Source organism: Strix aluco, chromosome 16 (genome assembly GCF_031877795.1).
Source record: "Strix aluco isolate bStrAlu1 chromosome 16, bStrAlu1.hap1, whole genome shotgun sequence".
In the NCBI taxonomy this organism is placed as follows: domain Eukaryota; kingdom Metazoa; phylum Chordata; class Aves; order Strigiformes; family Strigidae; genus Strix; species Strix aluco.
In genome coordinates, this window is record NC_133946.1 from 15508265 (window position 1) to 15528305 (window position 20041).

A 20041-nucleotide genomic window follows, 5' to 3' on the forward strand; every position below is an offset into this window, starting at 1 on the left:
TAAAAAGAAATACATTTATTTAAAAGGTTTAAATAAAATTTAAAGGTTATTTTAAAATAATACTTCCAAGTAACACATTGAGATATTTCCCTTTACAGTCACTATTAAATATCCTTCCCCATTGGCCAGATGTCAGAGCATGCATTTTCTTTGACTTATGATGGTTTGGGGTTTTTTTTCTTTGACATTTAAGCATTTTTACACCAGGGAAGAAATTACACCTCCCAGTTTGATCAGAACTCACTAGTCTCTGACACAAGGGACTTCCACAAAGAAGGAATGTTTCTTTGCTTACTCTAGAAGCTAATATGAAATATTAAAAATACAACCGATCTTGTAAATGTTAACATGACATTATTGCTGACCAGTACATAAAAAAGGCACATCATAAATCATATCACTAAGACCCTCCACTTCAGATAAACTCTAACATAAACTTGCAAGGAATTGTTTTAAGGATTCACGGTACCAGACTGGCGATGACTGTTAAGAAAAGGTTAGAGAAACAGCTTAAGAAAAAAATGTTTGTCTTTGGATAAATAAGAATCTAGAGAGCCACAGTCTGGATGGAAAGGGATACTGTAAGCACCTCAATAAATGCAAACAAGATATACAAGCTACCAGTGTTAATTACTGCTAATGACTGACTCCTGAACAATTTGGAGCACTGACTCTCCCCATATAATTTATCAGTATAAGTTGATAAGTTAATCAGAAGACATAGTGATAGAAAGTTAATTTCAGACATCATTTCCCTTAATTAAAAACAAAATAAAAATTGGAAATTTCTTTAAAGTGTTACCTACTACTCTTGCTATATTTGCATACTCTTATAACCCTCACAGAAACACTATCTTCCATCATTTCGAAGTCATAAACTTATCCACTCCCACACATATTTATAGGAATTGGGTGTTTCTATGAAGAAAAATGAAATCCTTAGTTTCCACATTTCCATCTTGACATTTTAATGAATTTAAGGCACACAGAGGGAAAATACAGATTTTTTTTTCTTAACAATCCTTTGATGCCTCTCTGTAGATGAACCAAACTAAAACATGACTCTTAAAGTGAGTCACAGTATTTACTTAGGAAACACGCAGTAACATGAAAGTAAAGTCCTATTGTATATACAGCATAAATCTAGTAAGAGCAAAGGTTACATTGTAAACTAAAAATGTTTTCATGAGGAGTAAGTGAGAACTCTGCTTCCATCTGAAGTCAGGAAATCCATGAGTATATGAAGCCAAAGAAAACATGCAAGGCCTCTGTCAGATAGCCCTGGCAGAGCTCCCCTCCAAAACATGAAACGGTCTTGGTCTTTACAGAGCAAGATATTAATTCCCAACCGCTTCTTCATGGGCAGACAATCCAGGCACTCAAAATGCAGGAAAGCAATAAACAGTGTGCAGTTAAGAGATGTTCAAACCTACAAAGTCAATGAGAAACACTGACCTGCTTTCCCCCACTACTGGTTGATTGTCAAGGACATTATGGAACTGGCTGGTTCTAGAAACAGAGCCTCAGCTTCTCACTCAGACAAGGGGAAAGCTATTCTACCTATTGGATCCTGAGGGAGTTGATAGCTTACAGCTGCTTTTCCCCCATCCCCTCATCCGGGCTAGTGAAAGGGTCAGTCTTTGCAATAAAAAGTCTATGTTTTCAATAGATTAAAAATGATCCCATTTTTGTCATTTTTATATTGCCATAATAAGAGTAAACTTTTAAAATATATTCATCATGTATGGGACAAAAAAATGTATTCTTAATTTAAGTATGTGAATACTTGTATCTAAAAAGTGCTGAAATCCGTAAGCATTATGTCAAGTAATTCTAAATGTATCATACCACACACTACACAGTCATGAATATATAGTACATAGATAATATCTAAATTGCTGGAGGACAGTATCTGGCAAATGGGAAGGCTCTCATTAATATTTCTGAGAAGGCAATGATCATATTTTTAAAAAAAACGTGTAACGGAACACTTTGCTTCCCTTTCATCAAAATCCCAAAACTCTTACCTGCCAGAGATATATATCACGAGCGAGAAACTCACCAATAACTGGTTATTTTGTCTTGATTATTTATTGAAGATAGCAACTACTTTCAGCCAGAAACTGCTTTGTGGCCAGTTTTGAAAGAGACAAATGTCCTTTCATTACAACCATAAGCTATCCCTGCCAATGAACCAGAGATATGAGAATACAGGATTTTTTAATAATCACAATGAAATCAAACAAGGGTGTTTATAAAATGAAGGCGGTGGCGAAAGGCTTTACAGGGCCTCATTTTGCTCCCAGGGTTTGAGCCAAGCCTACTGAGGGCATCTTTCAATGGATGGACATCCCCAGGCTTCTTTTCATGGTTTTCAACGGCCTTCAAACAGTAACTTAAGGCAATGATAAAGCTTCTATTGACTCCAGTCAGAGCAAAGATGGGGCTCAAATTATCTGGACTGTATAGAAAACCTAACTTGTTATGAATGGCTAGGTCTTCTAAGTCGAGGATAATTACAAAATCCACAGCAGACGCTGAAATGCTGATTGTTAGGTTAAGAGCTACAAAACAATAACAAACCTGTTTTAAATAACAACAAAGCTTGTTCAACTTTTTATTAGCCATCTCTTAAGCATCCAGTAATTGCTTTCACTGCCTCATAAAACAAGGTATTGAATGAATATTGCGGAAACATGTTTTGCAGAAACCTTTGTGACCACCATGACTCACTGATCTGTGCCTTGCAATGCGTGCACCACCCACAACACAGGAGCACGCTTTGACATTGATTGTCCTGATCTGCTAAGGAGCATTACAGGGGGAGTTTTAATGCAAATATAATCATATTTTCAGAAGACTGTCAGGAAATCTTTATGAGCCCTTGACTTCTGGCACATCAGAGCAAAATGTTGTTACAGACTATGCAATGAAATTGGCTTAATTCTCAGTTGCACTAAAGCTCTCTCTACCCTGAGCTGCCCGAGTGGTCTTATAAAAACCATACATTAAATTGCTACCTCTCACATAGCCTGTTTTACTAACAGATTTACAGTGGAGACTAAGCCTAGGGGATAATTGGATCCTAAACATTATCATTAAAGGGGTGGACTCCTCTTAATGCCTCATAGCTTTCAGCAATATCATTTTAGCAGCATACAATCACTGACTTCGTACTGCAGGGTCCTTCTAGTAAATGGGAAAAAAATGCTCTGATACCCAAATTACTACCAACGAATTCCCAACCTGTAACCATATTTATTAGGATATTTCATATCAGTTTCTTTTCATTATAGTTGTCTTCTCTCTTGTAATTAGAAATCAATATTAGCACATTTTTCCTTGATCATTTGTGTTCTTTCCCCACTTTAATCTAGTTCCCATTTTTCCCACCCCATAATTTCAGGGAAACCATCCTGATGCTAAAAAATAAGTTGTTTTTTTCTGAGAAAATCCTGCTGATAATTGCTATATCCATCACCCTTTTTTAAGTCTAGAAAGTAAAATGTGTTTAACTGGCATATAAGCCTCTCCAGGATCAGGAAAACTAATCTATACCCTGATGCAGTTATTCCTGCACAAGAAAGAGACAAATGCATTTATACCGTATGAAGGCAGCCACACTATGGCCTGTATAACTATGACTACAAGCACTTTAAATCTTAATATTTTAACACCTATAGTTATATACAGCTCACACACTTGCATTAGAGTAAATGCAAACCCTAGGCAAAAAAGAACGGTTAAAATAAATCATCAGTTAGTAAGTTGCTGACTGTTTACACCCTGCTGTGCTCACTATCCTGATTTGAGGTTTTACACAACTCTTGCTGGAGTCAGCGAGAGTTTTAGCAAAGATTCAGACAGATTTCTTCTTCCTTCAGGCCCTACTGCAGTCTCAGAAGCAATATACCCCTTACTACGACAGAGATACTAGAAGACATACGGTAACACATTAGGTTTCAAACACATATAGCAGGAGTGTGAAGACTCCCAGAGTATTTCAAGAGGACACTAATTGGTTTTCCAGAAAACAAATACTCCCTGAAGATTGAGGCTACACAAGACACATACAAGAACTCATTATTACTGACAGTGAAGAAGGACCTGCATTTCCCCTCCCCAGTATTTTCCTTAGTGAGGAAAAAAACAAATCCAAGGAAAATAAACCAGGGGGTTTTTTTCCAGGTTAGGAAGTTCATCTGGTTTACTATGCAATTAGATGATTTAAGACCATCACAAAGGAAGACTTGCTCATTTGATCTGTAGTAACTTGACCAATACCTCTTGGTTTTGACAGGAACAACTATAAACCCCACTCAATTCTAATACGTATCTTCACTGTCAGAGAAGAATCCAGAGCTCCTGATGGCCATTACAATTCCACGAGGCTACAGGACATGGAACCAAGAGTCACCAGGCAACTGAGCAAGACTCAGAACAGTGATCTGCCCCATGTCATGTATGTGGGAAAGGAGATTGAAGGGATGAGAGTGGTATTTAGATAAAGGAGACCAAAAACACAAGAGAGAATAAAGTAGCAAAACCATTTCATATAACAAATGAATCTGTGGGATTTTGTATGCTAGAATGTCATCCATGAGGCAGCAGTAGTTTTAAGGGATGTCCAAATGATCATCTCTAAGTGATCATATTTTTCAATAAACTGCTGCTTCTCTTGCTTCTGTGGGGATTCAGAAGACAAATGCTTGCAATACATTCCAGTTAACTCCCCTGATGTAATAAATTAAAGTACTGGAATAACACAACCTGCTGCACCCTATAAATTCTTGTTACAAATGCAAAGCATGTTTGGCAGCAGTCAAGATCCTAATACAACCCTAAATTCCTGTCACAGATATGAAATATATTATATACAACATTTCTAGATATTAATAGCTTGAATCTTATTTCAAGTTAAAGAATAACTTCTTCGATATCTCTCCTTTCATAAAATTCAGAAGCAATCAGTCACTACAGACTGATGACATGAATAACAAAAGCATGTTCAATCTTCTTACCTGGACTGGCATAGCCCAAAGGTTAGGACAGAGGAAAAAAAACCACATCAGCTGATTTGTGTCTATGGCAACCAGGTTACAGATCTGGCCTGCAGTCATCTCCCCCATAGACATGTTAGAGGTTGAAAGCTGCATAATTTTATTGTATATTTTTGTCTGTAAGAGAGATCAAAAGGTATTAGCATACAAAAATAAAATAAGATTTCTAGCACCATCTAAAATACAGGTGTAGTCCAGCATGCTGAGGGAAACCAACATTCCCAGTAACTTGAACGAGGAGCTTAAAGCTTGGCTTTTTGTGTTATAATGAAAAATTTTAAGCTGCTGTCTTATTGTTCACCCATAAAGAGCACAGTGCAATTAGGTACATAATGGTTGTCTGAGTCCTCCCTTTTTGCATCCCTGTGGATCAGTAAGAGAATTAAACCTTTATTGCCCATAAGGCCCAAGCACCATATTAACTATGATTTTCACCTCCAGCTTCTCCATGGAGTGCCCTTGCTGTAACTACTGCTAATAAAATACTATATTATTACATTCAATATATAACTGTCAGTATATTAGAATCCTTGTTATTTTTCTCCAGCAATTGATTCAGGTCCCATCCAACCTCAGAACCATGTTCTTGGCTGAGAATGTTGCTACATTTAGGCTAGGGAGCTCAGTCCCATTACAAAGTTTAATTCACAGGCAACTAATGTAACACGTCCAATTCTGTACTGAATTAAGTAGTTGCCTCAGTGCAGAATCAGGCACCACGTATAAAAATAGCTTAATACACAATAATGAAAGTGTACCTTTACCAGCTGGTTTGGTAAAAGGCCACACAGTGATGCTTTGCAGTCATGAGACTTAGCTGAGAGGAGGCACCTTGATTCAGTAAGTGCCTTTGGATCAAGTGCCAACTGTCCATCATGAAGCATAAATTCATATAGGGCAATTCATATTGAATAGGTGCGGTTTACACAGGGGAGGAAAAGAGATAAAAGGTTTAAAGAAAATTGACAAATTATAGGAAAAAAATGTATAAAAATATTGGCACAGATACTGCCATTAACACTAATTCAGCTGCTTAGAGTGATGGCTAGAAATTTTCCAATTTGAATGGTCCAACTGTTGATGTAATCCGGGCCTCTGTGTAATATCCAGTGCAGAGAATACAAAGCTTTTCTTAAAGAAAATTCCTGTAGCACTATTTTCCAACAATCCCCCTTTTAAACTTGCTGTGGTCCATGTATTTTTCAGTTAGTTGCAGCTCTTCTGCTTGATGCGAGACATGCAATTTTTTTAATATATGTTTTGGGTCAAATTTTTATTTCTTTAGGAATTTTCTACTTCACTCTAATAAGGGAAAACCAAATGGATGGAATCCAGAAGTCTGGCAGCTGACAAGTGCTTCCAAGTGTAAGATCAAAAGAGGATTAAACAATTACGCTGTTATTGAAAGCATCCATCTATCACACAGACTCTCACAGGATCTATGTAGCTTCAGTGGCTAAATAGTGTGACTTATAAAGCTGCTTTCAAGCTGTCAGAGGGTAGGTTTCAGCCAGTGCACTTGGCAATACCACACTGTAATCTTACACCTAATTCTCTCATTTCCAGGCACAGATCTTTGTATACTACATAAAACTTTGATCTGCTGTTCACAGTTATACAATGATTATGGACTCCATTTTACCAGTCTTACTTATGTTCAGTAATTGCAGACTCCGCAATGCTTGGTAGATTTTGTGGCATGACCCATGGAATAAGACACTACTCCATGCATTGGGAATACAACCTATCCTTTTGTCCAAAGTATATTTATGAGACATTTTAAAGCTGTATTATTTGCATGGGATGTTGCAAAAATGTGCCTTTGAGATGGGAGAGATGTAGTTCACAAACTTAATTCTTTCAAAAGTTACATTTGGTTTCACTGTCAGCAAATTTATGCTCAAAGGTAAGCAGAAATACAGCATTCAATATTACAAATAAATGTTTATATAAAATCATCAAATAAGATGCAGAAGAAAGAGAATGCAGGTAGGTCTAAGTTAACACAATCTTTAATGGCAACAGTTACATTCAATACATTTCAGGAGAGAAGCATTTCAGAATTTTACAACTCTGATTATAATTTGTATTCACAAATACATGTATGATTGTATGAAAATAGCATATTTAATAATATATTGGCTACCTGTATTGCGCCTCTTAAGTTGATTCCCGTTTCAATAGCAACATAGTAGGATGCTTGGAGAAATGTCCTTTGCAACAGAAGGGCAAAAAATAGGAGTACAGCCAAAACATAAGCATTGGACAGGAACTCTTGAGATGAAATAAAAAAAACACCAAGAATTTTAGTCTATAAAAAAAAGAAAGTTAGAAATCAGATGTAATAGTAATTTAATTACCGGTTTTGCACAATTAATAAGCAGAGATAACCACAGTTTATTTCTTTGAAAGTGCTCCCAACCTATTTGAAACCTCACAGTTTATCAATTCAAGGAAACAGTCATATGCCAACTCAGTAAACTTTCTTTAAATACAGAATGATGTTTATATGATTTCTGGTATCCTTCCAAAACTGTAGGATGTTTTGAGTAACTCCATATGGTCATTGGCTAAAAGATGTGCACTGCCCATTGTCAGAAAGGACTAGTAAATATCCTTTTGGAGAAATTAGTCCTCTTATTTTAGCACCTCAGGTTACTGAACATTCAAATGACCTTCACAACTTGTTGAAAACATATCCTTTTAACTCCTGGAACTATGCACATTATTTTGGTTTGCAGCATCTTGTTCAGCATTTTTATTTATGGTCATTACCTCCCAGTAAGTTCATGAGATCACAGAAGTGCACTTTGAAGCATGTCTATAGCTTACTGGGAAAGCAGTGCATTTATTTTAGATTATATTTAAGAAGCAGACACCCTTGGTGCTACAACTAGTTGAGAGGCTGTCTTGCCTTGGGAAGCCTTCTGATACTAAAATGTCTGCCTTCCTCTTTCTCCCCTTTACTCCTTCAAAACTTTGATTGCTGGCTTATGCTGCCATTAAAGGCAAAATTAGGAAGAGGTCTCTTTATTCCCTCTCAGAGGGCTTCTTGTAATTTACACTCCTGCTGTATTCCTTGCTCATCATGTTTCTTCTTGCCTACAGAGTTTCTTTGCTGTTGATGTTTTCAAGATTGCTATAACACTTAATAAACTATATTTCACAAATTCTCACTGTCTGTACATTTTATTAGATCTGATCAGCACCTTACAGTTAACTGTTTATAGAAATCCCACATGACAAGTTAATAGAGAGGCTAAACTTAGTTTTTAAAACTGTGCTTTTATAAGATGAGGCTGAGCCAGATAAAAGAGCAATTATGTTCAGATATTTAGTTATTTGTACCTTAAAGGGATTTTAAGCCCTAAATTGTTACTTATTCCATAGTTATTCAAATAGGCTACAGCAGCATTATATACTACTAAAAGTCTATGGTACAGTAAAAGCAAGTCTTTCTTCCAGATTATTTACAGTCTTACAAGCTCAGCTTTTCAAATCAACTTAACTTGCTGTTGACACTTTTGAGCAAGAGGTAACTGTGGTTGTAAATTTATTCTTGCTGTAAATCTGAAGAATAAGAAGGAAGACTCAAGGCTCTACATTTAGCCTGAAAACTTTAGAAAATGTACGACATGTCTGGAAAATTACAAGTACAGCCAAGTCTTCTCCCATGCTACCTGTAAGGCCTTGACAGCAGAAAAGAAGAGAAATTCACAAATTGGCCAAGTCCATGGCCAATTAGATGCATCCAATTTATCTTTCAGACTCTTTAATATTTATGCTCATAAGCATAAAGCATTAGGCACATGTAAGGTGGAAGAACTGCCCCTGGTGCTTAACTGTACAAGTTTAAGAAACACTATTGTTTCCTGTGCAGTGTATATATACTCACATACCCAAATACAAATAGAATGTGAAACAGTGTTTAACTGCAAAACTCAGTGATTTTGCCAAAAAAAAAAAAAAAAAAAAAGAAGGAAAAGCACATTGGGGAAAACCATGATCGTTTACAATCGTGATGTTTTCACCTCAGACATATTTTGTTAACTTGCAACAGTGATAATCTTTCCTTTGAGTTACCCTTTCTGAGGTCAGCTATTATTTTAGCAGTTCTTCACTGGAATTTCTTTTTATTCCAATATAGGGTCATCCAGGAAAAAGTGGCATCTCTGTAACCCATTAAAATATAAAAAAAGCTTCTTATGAAGGCAAAGCTAGAACAACATATAAGTCTGCGACACTGGGAGATCGTGATTGTCAAAAATACTAACTCGACAGCAAAGAGAAACACTAAAGCATTATCACAATCATGAACCACAAACGTAAACATCACACACACACTTGGTGAAAGCGCCAAGATATTTGCCAAGTCTCAGGTGCATTATCAGGCCACGATGGTTTACAAAGTCACACAGCATCTATGTGTTTAAACTACAATAGCTGCCTACGTACACTTGTCAGCTTGCAGGAAACACAAGGAAATAACATCTACTAAACCTTTTGCATATAAGGCAAATAACCTTGTTTGACAAGCTTGATGGAACTAATTAGATGTTTTATTTTCAGAAATGGCTCTGGGAACATTCAGTGTCCCACCTTCCTGATGACTTCAGGATAATACCACTTTTTTAAAGTGCCAGTAGGCTCTAACCAGTAACAGGCTGAGCAAAAGGCTACTATCTAAATACTTAAAGACCCTAGACTCACACAGTCTTAAATATCAATACTGGACCTTTTGCTACACTGGGACCTATGACTTCTAGAGGTTTTAAAATAGTAAGCATGTAAGTTTGGTGTATCATTAGAATGTGTTATGTCAGCAGATCCTCCTAATACTGGAACTGCTAATCCTAACACTGGAATGTGGAAGATGCTACCAGCAAAATACAAAATTCTGTTAGTCTCCTCTTCAGTGTGAAATGATTAACACTCAGAGAAATTCATGTCATAGGAATGTTCCTGTGTGGCCATAAATATTGATAATGGAGTTATAAATAAACATGAAGAGCGTGACAGAATTTAAGATGCTGTCGCGCTCTGACTAACTGCGGCACTAACTAAAGCAGTTAATACTGCCCATGACACACACGTGATCTCAGAGCTCCAGCCCCATGGTAGTTTATATCTGTCACAAAGGGTCTGAAGAATGAGCAAATATTCTATCTTTGGAGTTATCTCTTTGCCTTCAGTTTCATAAACAGAATTTCTGTTTGCAAGATACACTTGACTCATTACAACATCTCCTCAATCTAAACTATTTAAAATGGAGAAATGCCACTTTAAGGGATGGGTAAAAGACACTCTCCACAGTACTCACAGCTTACTTTGCTTGTCTGAATCTGTCCCACTGCATGGCAATTCTCTTCAACACCCTCAAACTCAGCAGCACATCATACACAAACAATGATTGCCCCCACCTTATCTTTGCCTTCATAAGACAGTGTTTTAGAAGGCTTGTTTCTCAACATATGTAGCTTTCAGGAGCAAACAGTAAGACAAGGTTCTCCTTTTTTGACTCATTACAAGTAAAGGTATAATATTCCTAGCAGTAGAGCTGGTGTACTTTTTCCCAAAGCAGACCCAGTTGGCTAGGTATGTGCATACATGTGGGAGTTTTCCTGAACACCCCAGTCTGTTTCAGATGCTTTGAATAGAAAGCCTTCATACATTTTTAGAAAGATATTTCACCTCATCCATCTTTTCAAATGTAAAGGTAATTAAGCCTCTTAACAGAAAACAAGGTGTATAAACCAGGTCAAAACAGAAGGAAAAGCCTTGTGGAGGCCTTTTAGCAAAGGTAAAATATACCCTTAAGTGTCACTCATGGACTACCACCACCAGTGAATATTGCTGTCAGGTGATCTCCAAATGGTGTAAATGACAACAGCGGTGAGGCTACCGCTTAGCTAGACACAGGGAGGATGTCAAGGTTGGATGAGGCTCTCTTTAGGGCCTATCTGGGCCAGACCTGAGCTTTTCTCACAGAGAAGCACAAGCTGTCACTTTAATAGGAAAATTAAATAGGGTAATCCATAAATTGTGATTCGGTATAATTTCAGCTGAAACAGTGTTCCAAACAAATTATCAAGAAGCAGAGCTCAAAAGCTCCCACAGTACTTTGCTACAACATAGCCCTAAAGTCCTAAATTTTTCATTTCCTGCTTTAACTGGTTTCCATTGAATCCTCTTGCTGTATTAAAGTTTCCAAATATTAGGATAAGAATTGCAAAACAGATAACCAATTCATTTTAGCCTGAGGCCTTTGTTAAATTTTCTGCAATGCATCTGATGTATTTCAATATTTACAGTGGACCTAATCCAAAGTGTACTTGCATGAATGGGTATATTTCCATTAGTGTCAACGGACTTTGGAAATAAAGTCTTATATCAAACAATAAGTGTACTGCAGAAATAAACTGATTTTCTCATAGAAATCCAACCTGAGTGACCTCACCTTATAATGAGAAGATGCTTCCTGAGTTAGGTGGTTGGTTTTTTTAGTTAATCAAGATGTATGTCCATTTCTTCTTGACGAATATTCATTTAAGTAGCATCCTTTAAAAATGTTTCAGTTGATCTTTCAAAACCAACCCCCCCAAAGACACTAGTGCAAATTCCTTGTCACAGTTAAATTACTTGGCATTTTATTGTGATGACAAAAGCCTGCTTTAATCCTCTTAGACATCACTCACTTTTGGAAATGAAAAGCCAAGCCTATTAAAAACACTTTTTCCTTTCTGAAAAGCACTCTGTTATATACTTGATTCAATATCGACTCAAGACTGTACCTAAAATCCTTATGATACTAATGGGAGTCTGGATATGCTTGACCGTTATCTTGAATGAGGTTATTTTCCAGAATGCAAGCCTGACTAGATGCGTGGGTAATGTATTTTGCTCCCCATCAAGATATAAAAATGAATAATAGACAGTACATACATACTGTCATTTCTAGCATTCACAAATACATTGCAGTCACTTTCTTTACTGAGGTCAAATAATACATAGTCATAGCATTACCTTTTTTGACTCCTCTATTTTTATGACATTTTGACAGTACCTGTGGGCGAATGGTGTTATTTCCTTTTCCAACATTGTGAACAATCCCAGAGATGCAGAGCGGACCAGCAAATCCAAGCAAGTCAGCCAGAATACGGAATGTGCTACTGAGAAGTAAGGGTCTTCCAAAAGCACAGCAGAGAGCACGCCAAATTGATCTGGATCCTTGTGGAGACGATGACCTTTTGTTCTGCTTGGAATAAAAAAAATCAGTAGGGATTACGTTATACATTAACCTCAGGTCTGATAAATTATTGGTATTTTTATCCCTGCTTTAATTCATTGACAACCAGATGCAATCTTTGAGCTAGAAAAGCACAGGAACTATAATTATTTTTTCATTTGTTTTTATAGAGTCAGAACAAAGAATTCATTTATACTCTCCTCCACTTCACAAAAAGAACCATGATTTCTTTCCTTCCTTAAACAGGGATCAAATAAGTGTGTTCTTTGTGGGTTGCTGGGGGAGAAAGAATAAAAGGGGAGAACTGACAGGTTTTGTTTTCCTGTGAACATAGAGACTGGAAACCTACACTCTTTTTAGACAGGATGCAAAATACTTCTCTTAAGATCCTGAATACACTTAGGTCTCACCAGGGAGTCAAACAGAATTTGAGCTGTGGTAGTTTCAGCCCTGAATTCTCCTATGGACAAACTGTAAGTGAAATAACATGGAAAAAATAGTCCTGTGAGGCCTCATTAATATTGATTCTGTAATTGAATGATTCCAGGGTCTTATTAGGAAGAACGATAATGGTGTTCGGTGAATAAAGTCCATAATTACTTTCCACATCAAAATACAGGTAATATGAATTTTACATGCGTTTAACTAGTAATGTGTTTGACATGTTTAGGTAGAGAAATTTCATTATTTGTAGGAGATACAGCTGAGTATGTGACCTCTTCGTATATGGAAAGCTACGTTAATGGATACTTCATTTGCATGATGCCTGTTTATATAATTTTATATCATGCTTATAGCATAAAAAGTAATTAAAAATGCAAGCACTGAGTAAGCAGATAGACATAATTCCATGCTTTGCATACCTTCTGTGCTTCAAAGGCCTCATTAAGGCGAATGTAATTGGTCACAGCTCTCATAGCAATGGGAAGCTTGCCTATGGTTTTCAGGTCTATTGGTTTTTTATGGGCAGTCTTGATGAATGTGTTCATCCACCAGTATGTTCCTTTGGATAACAGATTCACAAATGGCTGTAAGAATCGAACGCCAAGGTCCTGGAGATCCTCAGGAGGTTTAACTTCTTTAGGAGTTTTGAAGAAAACATACCTCTGAAATTCAGAAAAATACCAAAACAATCACATTAAATACAGAGAAAATAGAAGTCCACACAGAACAGATAAGATATAAAGGACATTGCAGATAATCAATGAATCAGTCTTGGTTTCTCAAAAGTACTCAAGGAACTTAAGCATTCAAATCCATCCAATACAGCAATCCAGTCTCCTCAGGTGCTGAGGAAAATCAGAGGCATCCAGTCTAGAAATAAATAATCCTAAACATTTGTTCTTGGGGTGCAAATTTGCATACTTGTAGAAAAAAAATACACGTAGAAAAAATACACCTTACATTTAAAATAGTACAGCCCCAGCCTCTTGCTCTGAGTTCCAGACAGCGCAACATGGGACATGTTTAGCTTAGGCACAGCCCTGAGGCTATCACAGCGATTCATCTTCCATACCACACCGCCTCACGTCTAGTCAGCTCAGAATATGGAGCTGCCTGTGCTGTCTTGTATGGGTCTGGGAAACCACTGAACTAGAGAGTGCGGATGGCATTAACAAATGCTTTTGTTGGCTTAAACGCCAAAAGAGAGAGGGCAGACTGCTCACGATTTCCTGTTGTCAAGATAAAACTTCTTCAGACATCACTCATTTTTGGGAATGAAAAGCCAAGCCTCTTAAAAATACACCTTTCCCTTCTGAAAAGTACTCAATCATGTATTTCATTCAATCTCTACTCATGACTCTACCTAAATCCTATTAATCTTAGTAGGATTTTCAGATATGCTTCAATTCTATCTTTTATCCAGCCATATCTGGAGAAATAATTCACAGATCCTAGAAAAAATGGTGCCGGGGTTGGGAAAGGCCATTTAGAGTAACAGTGGGAACAGCAGAAGAAAGGGAGAAGGTACAATTGGGATTGAAATATAAACAAGTCAGTCTTTTGTCTTCTGGAAGAAGATGGGGGAAGGCAGGAGAAAAAAGGTGAGGCCAACGTCTCCGGTTTCTGCTACTATATAGGCCTCACCCCTTATTTTTATTTTCTTTTTCTCCCCACCTCCCCTCAGCAGAGGCCAACTCTCCATGCATCCCAAACCCTTCCTTCAGCAGCTGCAGCAACAAGCCTGGCTCTCCAAACTCTGCCATTAGATTCAACAGGCAGTAAAAAAATCCATACTGCTGGGTACTTCATTCTATGCATCAATGATATCCTTTAATAATTCAAAATCAAACAGATACAGCATAAAAAAAAAAAGATGACAATAGGCAGTGACCATTTTTTATTCTTCTTTGTGACCTATAATTCCACAGTGAATAAATCTCATTTAATTATTCTGTTCTATTATGAGGTTTATGAGCAAGTCCCTCCTACATCACATTTGAATTTCACTTTTCCCATAAACCAATGCACTTTTTTTCATTTATGATATAAATACTGAATATCCAGCATTGAGGTTTTCATTCCTCTTTCTTTCAAAAATGTTACTGAAAAGGCTGCTTTTAGAGATATTTTTGTCCTAAGCTATCAGATAAACATATAGACACACAAAATCCCCAAGAATATCACAAAAAAACCAAATATGTGATAGACACAACTCACATTGCTGAACGCGTTACTGGAAAGAGTTCACATACTCATGCTTCCCCACATGTGAGGGAAGCAGCAAGAAACTTTTCAGGGAAAAATTTCTTCTCCTCCTAAGACTAAGTTTAATTTGTGCACACAGGGACAGGTGAAGGGAAGAACTTTGGCATTTATCTATCCAGTAGTCTCCAAAGTCATCTCTCAGTTTGGATGATGACTGTAGACGCCACAGATGAAAGATATATACATAGCTGGGAGGTTAGATAGCAAGCCCAGTTGCCCCAGTAAATCCCTTATTGCGATTGCTGGAAAATGAGAGACGTTGTGTGTCTGAGATATTCTCTGACAGAGCTGACAATTCCTTCCACCCAGTCTTTCCTTGCACCAGAAATACTTGTTTCTGATGACTGCAACTGTGAATCATAATAGACATTTTTAAAACAAAGTTGAACAGCTGAAATTCATTTTAATTTAACTACAATGGAGTCTGGCATTTTTTGAAATTATGGATTCATCTGGCCTAATAAAATTGGATTAACCTTTGATTTTCAAATATATTTCTATTTCTAACTGGATTTTTTTCTGTCATTTAGAAATGCATTTCACACTAAGTATCCAGAAAGGGGAATAAAAAAAAAAAAAAAAGCCAAAACAACAAAACACACAGAAGGAGATTTTTACGATACAAACTTACCCTCACCCTGATGACATTTATTTCTACAGCTAGTAGCATTCCATATAGAACAACCAGGAGTCCCGTGAGGCAAAAGCGAAGCTGCGAAAATCCAACCCCATTATCACAGAACTTTACAAATTTGATGGTTTTAGTTATGAAAGCTAAAGTCCAGTAGAATAACAATGCTGTAGGGGGAAAAAAAAAGTTAATGAGCTTCACAGTTGCAAAAATATACAATAGCAGTATTAAATATTCATTCAGAAAGAATGCAACAAGACTATATAAAACCAGAGAATGGCCTTTCTCATGTCAAAACAGAAGCCTAACTCAATTCCAGAAACATGAAAATATTAAGATAATGTTAGTTCCAAATTCCTTTCCTATTAGATTAAGTGATATTTGGAAACTTTCACAAAGTGAAATCTGCTGAAGGAAATTTCCATCTGTTGTAAACATGCATCCGCATGATGAGTTCAAGGGAGGGAGTTGCCCCACAAGTCAAGGTGGCTGTGAATGATGTTCTTGAAATTTGGTTAAAGCCACAAGATTGCTATGAATTTGGCTTGAAGGAAAATTGATCTCATTCCTCTGGCAGATCTCTGGGATGTGTGCAGGAACAGATACTAAAATATTTTCTCCAAACTGCTGCTGCTCTATTCTATTCAATACAAATTCCATATATGTCATTTATAATGCATACACAGGTACATCAAGGAAGGATGTTCTGGCATTCGTAGAATACAACGTTAACTTTTTGGAGTTCTGCTTGACCTTCCTGTCCAAAAGTGCTCATGCTACTGTCAGTTATAGATAAATAACCCCTGCAGTAAGCTCTGGTGATTTGGAAACACACTCCATGCCATTCACCACTCCATCAGCCAGCTCCTGTTCCCCATGCTTAAGGAAATACCTTCTAGGGTTATGTTCTTTTACACGAATCTTTCATTGCTGTTGTATCTGTCATAGTGCAACAGCTGGAATATGCTCTAACTGCCAAGAAAGATGTATTTATGCTTTCCGGGTGTCTTGCTGCAACACCAGAGAAAGTCTTCAGCCAAGCCACTAGCAACTGTAAGTCTAACTTACAAATATGGATAATCATCAGGAACTTGCAAAAACTGCAAAGAATTTGTGGTGTTCCAGCTGCCCTGAAGCACTCTAGAAAGCCCCGTGGGGATGTACCTTCCAAGCAAAACTCAATTCAACCCGGAGAGTCTGTATGGGATTTGGGGGTGCCGATCCTGCTTCTACGGAAATCAATTTCAAAACTCTCATTTAAATGAGGACAGTAAATGGAACAGTACAGGAGTATTGGGCATTAAGACATTGCCAAGAGAGTCTATCTTACTCTAAAATTAATAGGCCAATTTGTAAGAAGAAAGCACTAAGAGGTCAGGTATTTCAGCACTGTATTTTAGTGGCTGATGCAGCTGCAGAGAAAATTTAAGAGACATACTTACAGAAACCCTCTTATAAAACTATAGCCTTCTTATGTGGGGCTTCCTACCATCTCTCCAATTTATACTGCATCAGATCTAATCTCCTCATCCTGCTTCAGACTGTTTCCTGCCTTTGAGGCACTATTCCTTCCTATTTGCAATATCTCTGATTAAAATCTCACTTCATCCAAGAATACATTCCACATGGTTCTACTCCTAACTACTTTTATCTATTAATCCTTGTGTTTTGTCTCATTCTTTTTTCAACAGGCTGAGAAAACATCCTTCTTCGAGTAAAGAGGGCTTACGCAAACATTGCACACTGAAAATCTGCACCAGCAGAGGACACCTAAAAAAACCAACCAATCCAACTGGAATCTATGTAAAGCTCTTAGAATTAGAAATAAGAAATGACAGAGCCATCCTCCTATTTACGATGTAAATAAGGATCTATATGACCTTTTAAAATTATTATTATTTTATTCGAACATTCATTTACCTTTTATCCAAGTATTAGTGCCAAATGTAACATTCTCAGGTGATAACTGACCTCCCACTCTCATACCTCCTAGAAGCATTTGGACTTACTTAGCTTCTCACTTTTGTATACAAGTGTATATAATCTAATCTGGCAGATGTTCACAGGTCTCTCAAGATAAGGCTCCTTGGAAAATATAGTTATGGCTCTTTCTTTTAAGCTGTGCTTTTATCATCTGGCTGGTGAGTGCATATTGGCTGAGAGTTTCTAGAAATTATCACCAAGACCTTCCACTAGCCTGAAGTGCCCAGTGATCAGATCACAGAGGCATGCTTTCACTTACTTAATTGCTTTAGATCTATTCTAGATGCCTGCAGCCTGAAGAACCTCGCTTTTTCTTGGGCCGTGTGAGCTACCTCAACCCACAACACCAGGGTGTAGATTCTCACTGCTGAAAATTAAGCAATGTGGAACTCAAACTGTTCTACACCTTTATTGGATTAAGCCCAAGATTTGAAAAACCACACACTTAACTGGATGGGATTTATTTGTGTCTATTTGGAGAGAAATTTTGTCTACTAAGCAATAAGCATTATATTTATATGATAACAGGAAGTTCCATTTTAAACAATAAACTAATTCCAAGGGAATTAACTACACTGTCAAGGTACAAGAAATTTAAATTAGAAAACTAGATTACTGTCAGGAATGATAAGGAAGTCCTGTAATTATGATTGGTTAAAAAAAAACCCCACAATTTTCTTAAATAATAATAAAAAAAAGTCACATGTTGCCATACTACTATCCCTTTCAGATTAAAAACTCAAAGTCCTATTGTTATTTCATAATTTTCTCTTACTGTTTAATTTCTGAGGTTAATTTATCTATAAAACAAATAAACTTAAAAAATAATGCAATCGGATGCTACCATTCAATTACATATTTTGTACACTGAAAAGCTAGCAGATTTTCCAATTCAGAATGAAAACTATTCTAAAATGTGTCCTGCTAAACTGTACAACTGTTATGCATCCATTCTGCAACACTGTGCAAAGAGCACCAAAATTAGCACTATTACAAGAGTCCCCTGATAAACAGTGCTACACTGGAAAAGCTATGTTTGATGAAATATAATTACAGGTCAAAACCACACAGAGGAAAACAGATTCAGAGCAGATCAAAGTGTTCTAATAGTCTAGACACTCAGCAGGGACCCTGGACTCAATCATTAACTTCAGAGAATAAATATTTTAAACCTTGTCAACTTTTTTTGATAAGAGATAGTAAGAATGACTACTTCAAATTAGCCAACAGCCTGGAAATAAAAGCTGAAAGGCAGGATCAGTACAGGAACTTTGTGTCCCTGTCTTGCATACCCCAAGGGAATGTGTTAATCCCCAGGTCTGTTATGGTATCTGCCTCTTGCTTGTTCATGAAGAACTACAAACGAACTTGGTTTCTTTAAGGTACAGAGTGAAAAAGGTTTTAAAAAAAGAAAGCATCTCAAAGTTTCACATGATTGGAAAATTTTATCCTGTTCAGAATTAATGAACAGACCTTTAAGGGTCTTCTGCACTGCATCAGTGAGAGTTTTCCCACTGGATTTAGTAAATTTTGGATAAGGCTCCGTTAGACTTTGCTTTGTACAGCTACCAACTCTTTGCAAGTGTAGGCATTGATCCCGCAGCTGGGGCAGATGATGTCCTGCAGTTAGGTGGAACTTCACCAATGCTCAGAAGCAGCAGAAGATGCCACATCAGGCCACCTACTTTACTCTGTGTGTGTGTAATATTAGATCTTCTCTACATTTTACTAATGAAGAACCCTCTTTGGGTTTCCTTTCTCATACGTCAGCAAAAAGTTTATCACCAACTTAAGCTTTTCCTCATGGTTCCCATTTTCTTCACTTGTATTAGGCTCTAAAAGAAATCTGCTTCATGGCCACACTGCACTCTAGTGGGTTGACAGCTGAGTATAGGTATAATTTAACTATCTGATACTGGGCTAATTGGCATAAAGTCATCATTGCGTAGTTCCGGATGTCAATACAAAGTAGTTGCAATTAACATTGAAAGATTACAATCCTCGCAATTAGTTAACAATAAATTTGTGCAGTCAAGAATAAAGGCCGGAGACTTCCAGAAATATCTGTCTTAGGTTCTCTCACAAATGCAAACAAATGAAACCAAAACAAAACCAAAGCCAAAAATACAATAAAAATCAAAGACCATCAGCTTGTGAAGAATTTGGATTAAAATTCAAATCAGACCAACTAAGTGGAAAAGACCATGGTAGTCTGATTTTCCTTTTTGCCTAAGAGTTAGCTATTAAGATTAGATTTTCTAAAGGAGTCTATTCCTTGGAAATTCTTGCAAAATGAAAATTTATAATTATTAACTTTAGGATCAATAACTATTACTTAAATGTTGGTATTCACTGGTATAACTGTTTACTATTCAAGTATTGTCCAGAGTTTATCCAGCATCAGCACTCTAA

The 20041-nt window shown here is 37.0% G+C and overlaps 1 protein-coding gene across 4 annotated transcripts in view; it reads right to left on the reverse strand.

Annotated features, from left to right (window-relative positions):
- ABCC8 (ATP binding cassette subfamily C member 8) overlaps nucleotides 1–20041 on the reverse strand; it is a 78862-nt gene that overhangs the window by 52957 nt on the left and 5864 nt on the right. For 3 of the 4 annotated variants that reach the window (XM_074842219.1, XM_074842220.1, XM_074842221.1), the window contains exons 4-8: nucleotides 15647–15813; nucleotides 13170–13412; nucleotides 12124–12315; nucleotides 7207–7371; nucleotides 5022–5177 (exon numbers count right to left, since the gene is read on the reverse strand). In XM_074842219.1, the coding sequence (XP_074698320.1) occupies nucleotides 5022–5177; nucleotides 7207–7371; nucleotides 12124–12315; nucleotides 13170–13412; nucleotides 15647–15813 (923 nt within the window). The remainder of the gene's footprint in view (nucleotides 1–5021; nucleotides 5178–7206; nucleotides 7372–12123; nucleotides 12316–13169; nucleotides 13413–15646; nucleotides 15814–20041) is intronic. The other variant, XM_074842218.1, reaches the window with a different exon arrangement.